The following is an 8,363-nucleotide window of genomic DNA, read 5'->3' as shown; positions in this document are numbered from 1 at the left end:
GACACGCCACACCCCCTCTTGAAGGGAGACAGAGAGGGTCTTGCTTATGAAGCTACCTGCCACCTAGAATTCAAGCTCCTTGAAAATACGAGCTGCAGGGCTGATCGTATTCAGGCTCCATGCCTGATTTCAGGCTTGACAGAGTTTGCTACAATAAAAACATTGATAGTAATTAGCCATTAGGTTGTTCTTATCTCAGAAAGTGTTACAGGTTCAAGGTTTTCTTCTACTATCAGGCTTGAATAATGGTCATACACAGGCTATTAAATGTTTGAATAATGTGTCAAAATAGGCCTATGTTACATCACTATGCAGTATTTGTCGTCGTCGTTAGAGCAGGGATGAAAAGTTCAGGCTCAGGATTTTTTTTCACTATCACCCCTGGAACTGTCCTCTTCGAGCTCCGTAGGCGTGTGCACTCTTTGCCTCAGAAACCGTCAGTGCGGTAAATCAGCCTCGGAACCGCAAATCATGCGATTAACCTACTCACAACCTGCACCAGCACAAAGTTTTTGCACAAGCCTCAGACAACCTTAACGACAAAATAACATGGAGAAAACGGATTTTTCATTGTTTTTCACGCTATGCTCCGTCTCTATCGTCACATTGACTGTCAGGATTTGACCTATTGAAAATTTCCCGAAACTTGGCTTAAATTAGGGGAATTTTCCCGAATTTTGGTAGCTCAAAGTTGACAGGTATGACACACACACACACACACACACACACACACACACATGCACGCAGTGCACACACACACACACACACACACACACACACACACACACACACACACACACACACACACATGCAAGAGACACACATACACACACACACACACACACCTCAATATCGCCTGCATCAACAATAAACTACATATGCGTGCCTGTGTGGGTTTCTCTCTACTGCCGAACTGATCTGATCATTTATAAGGCACTAAATGGCTTAGGCCCAAATATATTGTAAATATGCTAGAGCAATATCATCTTTGGTGATCTTTGGTTAATTATGTACTATCCATAACACAATATAGTGTCTGTTTCTTCTCTTTTGTCTTTCTCTACTCTTAAAGTAATACTGTCCCATTTTGGGAAATAAGCTTATTCTTCACATCTCCTTGAGTTTAATGATTTCTCCTCTACTTTCAACTGTTCTCTGAGTATGGCAGTGCAAATTTTACCTCCCTGCTAGCAGTTTACATTGATTCTTATGAGACCAGCTGGCTAACTGGTCTCATAAGAATCAATGTAAATTGCTAGCAAGGAGGTAACATTTGCACTGCCGTAGTCAGCGAACGACAGGAAGTGAAGGAGAAAGGTCAAACCATAGAGGTAGAAAATAACACTAGAGAGGACCCCGCCCCCCTTTTTACGGCAATCTGTAGCGGCCATTATCTGTAGGTAGATCAGAGAAATGGAAATTAACGGAGAACGAGGCTCACCTCTGTCAAAAATGGCTTAATCATGTGAAAATGTCCATCAACACACTATACAAGGACAATAGTTGAAGTGTGTTGCTAACTATGTTCACAAAAGATATTATTTGATTTTTAAATGTATTTTATCGACTCATATGATTTAAGTAGACATTTAGTCTGACATTTCAAATCTGGTCTTTGATTAAAGTGTTACTTCATATTTACACAGTTTTAGTTAATTTCTTGACAGGGGTGGGCGTGTTCTCCATTGACTTGCATTGCCTGAAAGTACCTACACTACCTACGGAAGTTGGGAAGCTCCAGCTGCCATTTCCCAGTGCTGTCGCAAATTGCTGTGTCCTCTCTAGTGTTATTTTCTACCTCTATGGGTCAAACTCAATCATTGAACTCAAGGGAAGGTGTAAAACTATAGCCTGGTGAACCAGCGCCACCCGCTGGACGGCAAAATGTTTTGTCTACGGGTGGGTCTGGCCTCGCATAATGATTCAATGAAGCCAGAATGCCATGAATCTGGCAAACCAATTACAACGCAAAGATGTGTTTTGAATCAAAGCGGGCAGGGTTTTGAGGGAAGGTTGTTCTCATCAACAATCTTCGGATGTATTATGCATCGAGGCCAGACTAAATTAGACATCCACATTTAGTCTGGTTTATCAGGCTAGTAAAACTAGCTTATTTCCCAAAATGGGACAGTATCACTTTAAGGACATTGAATGACAATTATGTATGATAATGTGCGGTATGAGTCATTTATATGATAATGATGTGCTCTATAAGTCATTTTGATTGGTTGATTCTCTCTGCAGTATTTCCAGTCTCCGGCCTGCGACAGGCCACGCCTCCTGACCCCTGAGTCCGAGTCCTGTCTTCTGATTGGCCAGATGGACGTGGAGCTGCTGCCGGCCTCCCCGCCCCCCTGTTGCCCGGGCGACGACCATCGCACACAAACCCACCACTGTTGTCACGACAACAACAATGCAGACTCCTCGGACTGTTCTGATCAGAGTCGTCATAGTTACGCAGACTCGGACGAGGGTTCTAATCACAGTCGCCACGGCAGCGGAGACTCTGGAATGTACTCGGCTGAGGAGGCGTCGGGAGGAGGGAGGAGAGGAGTGGGGGATAGAGGAGAAGAGGAGGAGGAGAAGAAGAAGAGAGGAGAGGAGGAGAGTGGAGACGAGGAGGAGGAGAAGAAGATGAGAGGAGAGCAGGATAGTGGAGAAGAGGAGGAGAGTGTAGAGGAGTATAGAGGACAGGAGAAGAGAAGTGGAAAGGGTGATAGAGTAGACCAGGAGAAGAGGAGTGGAGAGGAGGAGCCGGAGAGAGAGCGAGAAAACGGGAGGAAACATGAAGAAACGGAGGAAGATGAAGGAGTCAGAGATGTGTGTGTGTGAGGAGAGAGAGAGACTAGAGAATATGTACTGTACGTGTTTATGAGAAGGCAAACACGCTTGTTTCAGGTGTGTGCGTGCGTGCGTGCGTGCGTGCGTGCGTGCGTGCGTGTGTGTGTGTGTGTGTGTGTTGAGCAGGTCTTGACACTGTACTGTCGTTGTCCTGAATGACTATTGCCGTACACAAAGCACCTTTTTACACTTCTCTTTCTCTCTCTCTTTCTCTCTCTCTCTCCCTCCCTCTCTCTCTCTCTCTCTCTGTCTCTCTCTCTCTCTCTCTCTCCTCTCTCTCTCTCTCTCTCTCTTCTCTCTCTCTCTCTTTCTCTCTCTCTCTCTCTCTCTCTCTCTCTCTCTCTCTCTCTCTCTCTCTCTGTGTCTATTCGTCTGTTTCTCTATGTCTGTATTTGTTTCATTTCCTCTGTGTGTGTTTCTCTGAAATGATGAGGTCTGGTGCCTACCTCCTGCACGTGAGAGTGCGTGTAGAAGTGTGTGAGAACCGGCGTGCGTGTGTGTGTGTGTGTGTGTGTGTGTGTGTGTGTGTGTGTGTGTGTGTGTGTGTGTGTGTGTGTGTGTGTGTGTGTGTGTGTGTGTGTGCGTGTGTGTGTGTGAGAGACAGACATAGCAGAAGTGGTTGTATTCTCCAGCTGGTACTGTACACATTTGAGCAGATGTTTAACACCTGCTGTACTGTAATGCGGGCGTGTGTGTGTGTGTGTGTTGTTTTTTTTAAGGATATTGTGGGGCACTGTGTGTGCGTGTGTGCGTGCGTGTGTCTGTGTGTGTGCGTGCGTGCGTGCGTGTGTGTGTGTGTGTGTGTTGTTTTTTTTTAAGGATATTGTGTGTGTGCGTGCGTGCGTGCGTGCGTGTCATGTAATCATGAGTAAGCTCTCATACAGTCATACCCTTCATTTCTAAAGGGCTCTCACACTCCTGTGTGTGTGTGTGTGCGCGCGTGTATGTGTGTGTGGTAGGCCCACATGTTGTCTATATGCTCAGACACTCTTCTGCTCTTAAGAGAGTACTGTAATCAATTATGCATTCTTCCTCTGTCCTGCACACGTTTGTGTGTGTGTGTGCATGCTTGTGCGTGCGTGCATGCGTGCATGTACAGTGCCCTCCATAATTATTGGCACCCCTGGTTGAGATGTGTTTTTTAGCTTCCAATTATTATTATTTTTCTCTAAATAATATGGGACCTTAATGGAAAAAAAGAGAAAAATCCAACCTTCAATACAAGTGCATTTATTCAGTGGGGAAAAAATCCCACATAAAGAAATAATTATTTGACATCAAATAATGTGTGTCACAATTATTAGCACCCCTGTTGTTAATATTTTGTACAACCCCCTTTTGCCAACAAAACAGCACCTAATCTTCTCCTATAATGTTTCACAAGATGGGAAAAGACAGAAAGAGGGATCTTCAGCCATTCCTCTTTGCAGAATCTCTCTAAATCATCCAGAGACCTGGGTCCTCTCCTCTGTACTCTCCTCTTCAGCTCACCCCACAGGTTCTCAATGGGGTTGAGGTCTGGGGACTGAGATGGCCATGGGAGGAGCTTGATTTTGTGTCTGGTTAACCATTTCTGTGTAGATTTGGCCGTATGTTTAGGGTCATTGTCTTGCTGAAAGACCAAGTGACGACCCATCTTCAGCTTTTTGGCAGAGGGCAACAGATTTTGATTTAAAATGTCCTGGTATTTCAAAGCATTCATGATGCCATGCACCCTAACAAGCTTCCCAGGGCCTTTGGAAGCGAAACAGCCCCACAGCATCACTGACCCACCCCCATACTTCACAGTGGGTATGAGGTGCTTTTCAGCATGCGCATCTTTCGTGGCACGCCAGACCCACTTAGAGTGTTTGTTGCCAAAAAGCTCAATCTTGGCCTCATCTGACCAAAGCACACGGTCCCAGTTGAAGCCCCAATACCGCTGGGCGAACTCCAGACGTTTACGTTTATGATTGTGGGTGAGGAAAGGTTTTCTCCGTGCATGCCTCCCAAACAGCTTGTTGGCGTGTAGACAGCGCCTGATGGTTGATTTGGAGACTTTGTGACCCCAGGATGCTACCATTTGTTGTAATTCTGTAACAGTGAGCTTTGGAGATCTTTTGATTTCTCTTACCATCCTCCTCACTGTGCGTGGTGGCAAAATAAACTTGGGTCCTCGTCCAGGCTTGTTTACCCCTGTTCCAGTTGTTTTGAACTTCTTAATTATTCCTCTCACAGTAGATATGGGCAGCTGCAGTTGAGTGGCAATCTTCTTGTAGCCTCTGCCTGACCTGTGAAGGTCGACGCACATCTGCCTCACTTGTATGCTGTGTTCCTTTGTCTTTCCCATGTTTAAGAGTGGATAAGAGAAATGGCCTCGGTGTCACGTCATATGTATACCCCAGGGAAACAGGAAGTGATGAATTACTAATTAAATGTTCCTACATACTCTGGTAAACTTTGTAAACTACTGTAGAAATGACAGAAATGCTTCCATTGTATTTATTTCCTGGGAATTGTTAAGGGTGCCAATAATTGTGGAACAGGTGATTTAATGAAAAATAATTATTTTTTAGTCAGGGATTTTTTTTATTTTCCTACAATTCATTTGAGTTGAAGGCTACATTTTCCTAAAATTTTCAGTGTGACAGTATTCTTCTGCAATAAACACTGAATTTATTTTAAGGCTTTTAACACATCTCAACCAGGGGTGCCAATAATTATGGAGGGCACTGTATGTGTGTGTTGTAATGTGCTGTTTCCACTGTCCTACCGTCCCACTGTGCACTGCTCTGTACCCAACGTTGCCTTTGCTTATATCAGACAAATAAACTCATTTTTACAACAACAACCTGTGTGTGTGTGGGGGGGGGACTATTGACTCGAGACTAACTTGAACTTGACAGTTTTGGCTTGCAATGACTTCCAATGGCATGTCAAGTCTAGATATATTCCAGTTTCTGTGTTTGTGAAAATATATATACGTGTATATGTTTTTAATTAAATGATATACCGGTAGTCTTCTTCGGGTTTCAGTAAACGGACACTGTGTAAGTTGCGTACAGCGGACAATTAGACTAACTTGAAAAGAATGGTTGTCGCACACTCTGAACTTCATGCAGTTGCATTTAATAAGACAAACGTTTCGGCTTACGCCTTCATCAGGGTCATCTTGGGTCGTCGTAAGCCGAAACGTTGGTCTTATTAAATTAAAAGTTCAGAGTGTGCGACGACCATTCTTTTCAAATTAAATGCTTTAAAAAATTGCCGTTATGCAGTATCAAAAGGCCTACTGTTTGTTTTTTGTTGTTTTTTTAATCAGAATGTGACTGGCAAAGGGGTACATGCATAGCCGTGTGGAGAGGTAATGAAATTCTTAATGAAAGTAGTCGTCGATATTTTGCACAGAATAGCACTTGGGGAAAATGAGACTTGGACTTAACGTGGTCAATGTTTCTTGACTTGTGACTTGGATGTAATGACCCTCAAAGACGGGTTCAGCTGCTCGATTTTTATTGCCTGCCTTCATGAAAGCAAAAACATCATGAAGGCAGGCAATAAAAATCGAGCAGCTGAACCCGTCTTTGGGGGTCATTACATCCAAAAAATGTACTTTAGCAAACAGAACAAAAGTAAACTTCCGGTGAAGGCAGAATACAAATAATGAGTTATCTTTTTTATTGAATTCAATCAAAATGTTATACAATTCCATGTTTTAAAACAAACCTTTAATTTAAACGAATCAACTAAAATAGAACATCCTCCGCATTCAACACAGTAAATGTATGCTTCTGAGTTAAGTGAAATATGTTAGTTAGAAAATGTATTGTCCCAATTGGGGATTTGTTTTTGTCAGTAGGCCTATAAGGTAAACACCAGCCACGTTGTATTGCCAATGACATGAAAAAATAAAGATTTTAAACATTACAATAGACATTTACCCAGACATAACAAGACATTGACATGCTATTCAACACTTCCACTTCCAGTTAAACTTCACAGGCATCAGTAGCCTACATGACCACTGGTGTGTAAAAACTCTGGCTGTGCAAGTACAATAGGTAGAGGAAATTAAATACCCTCATGCCGCAGCTGGAGCACATGAATAATGTCCTAGATAAGTATATAGGAATGTGCAAACAGCAAGAGGAAATAAAAACTAAATCTAAAAAATATAAGAGACCTTAGAAGTTCAAAAGTGTATACTCAATAAAATAGAGTGTGTTATAAAATCGTTGCAGATGCATATTGACATTATTTTTCATTTTCATTAAAAAAAAAAAAAAAAAAGTAGGCCTACATTAATAAAGAGTTAGGTAGAGTAGACACATACACACACGCCCACATACAGCACATAATGCACAGCATGCCTTAGAGTCTACCACAGGCCCTGGCCAGCTTAGACATCAATGCAGTAGATATTCACATAGACCAGAATATTAGAAAATATACACATACACACCCCTTCACTTTAATACACACACGCACCCATTCACTTTCTTCAGACCTCCGTCCGAAACCACATCTCAGGATCCAATCATTCCTTTTTTTTAAACGACTGCAATGGAGCAACATAGTAAAAAAAAAAATGCTCCAGAAAAAATATACTGTATCCCAGGGGTTCCCAACCTTTTTCAACTTGGGTCGAAATTGTCAAAAATGTTGGGGACCCACCTCTGACCCAAATAAGAATAAAACTCAAATAAATCAACAGCAACACCCACCAAAATATGATTATTATTTTTGGAAAAGTATTTCAAGGCCCATTTGGAATACCTTCAGGGCCCACCAGTGGGCCCCGGCACATAGGTTGGGAACCACTGCTGTATCCTATCCCACCTTTTAATGTCTGTCAACAATTTTTAAGGCGCTTGTATAGGCAAGACTGTCAAAGGAAAGTGCTCTGTTATAAAGTACGGAAACACTCTCTCAGTGAAAGTGTGTGTGAAGGTGCGTAGGTGTGTGTTACTGGTAAGATCAGAGAACGACACCTTTCCCCTTTCCCAGTCAAGCTCCACGCGGAGTCTCTGGAGTTTCTGCTTGACTCTGAGGAGAGTAGGGGGCTGTGGGGTAGCCCGGGTTTGATATTGCCCACCCTGGTAGGTCACACTCCAGTCTCCTGTCACACAGTTCCCCTCTCCCTTCCTGAAAATGGATTCTAGAACCACGCCAATGTTCCAGAATGGCGCGTTCCCGACCTCCACATCCCAGCAGTGTATGTCCGAGTTAAAGCCCTCAGAGCCCAACACACAGGAGTAGAAATCAAACCTCTCTGGGTTATCGGGAAGCATCTGCACCACCTCCCCCGCTCTCACGCTGGTCAGGTCCTCTGACAGGATGAGCCAGGGGTTGGCAGTGTTGGGGTCCAGAATCACAGGGGCTGCAGAGAGGAAGACATTTATTTGATTCCACAATACAAGTTAAAACATTCATTAATTAACATTACAGGACATTTACATAAGAGATTTTATTGTCTAAGTCCAAGGATATTTTGTCAAACGTGTCAAACAGGAGAGTACCTCTTTGTAATAATGTATTTCAGC

The 8,363-nt window shown here is 43.2% G+C and overlaps 1 protein-coding gene across 1 annotated transcript in view; it reads right to left on the bottom strand.

The window, feature by feature from the left end:
* Nucleotides 1-7,682: 7,682 nt before the first annotated feature.
* Nucleotides 7,683-8,363, bottom strand: part of LOC134443332 (E3 ubiquitin-protein ligase TRIM35-like) — a 3,799-nt gene continuing 3,118 nt past the window's right edge. Inside the window, exon 5 of the mRNA XM_063193178.1 lies at nt 7,683-8,200. Within this exon, the coding sequence (XP_063049248.1) occupies nt 7,683-8,200 (518 nt within the window). The remainder of the gene's footprint in view (nt 8,201-8,363) is intronic.

This window comes from Engraulis encrasicolus, unplaced genomic scaffold, assembly GCF_034702125.1.
Source record: "Engraulis encrasicolus isolate BLACKSEA-1 unplaced genomic scaffold, IST_EnEncr_1.0 scaffold_311_np1212, whole genome shotgun sequence".
Lineage (NCBI taxonomy): Eukaryota > Metazoa > Chordata > Actinopteri > Clupeiformes > Engraulidae > Engraulis > Engraulis encrasicolus.
This window is presented reverse-complemented; position numbering and strand designations above follow the sequence as displayed.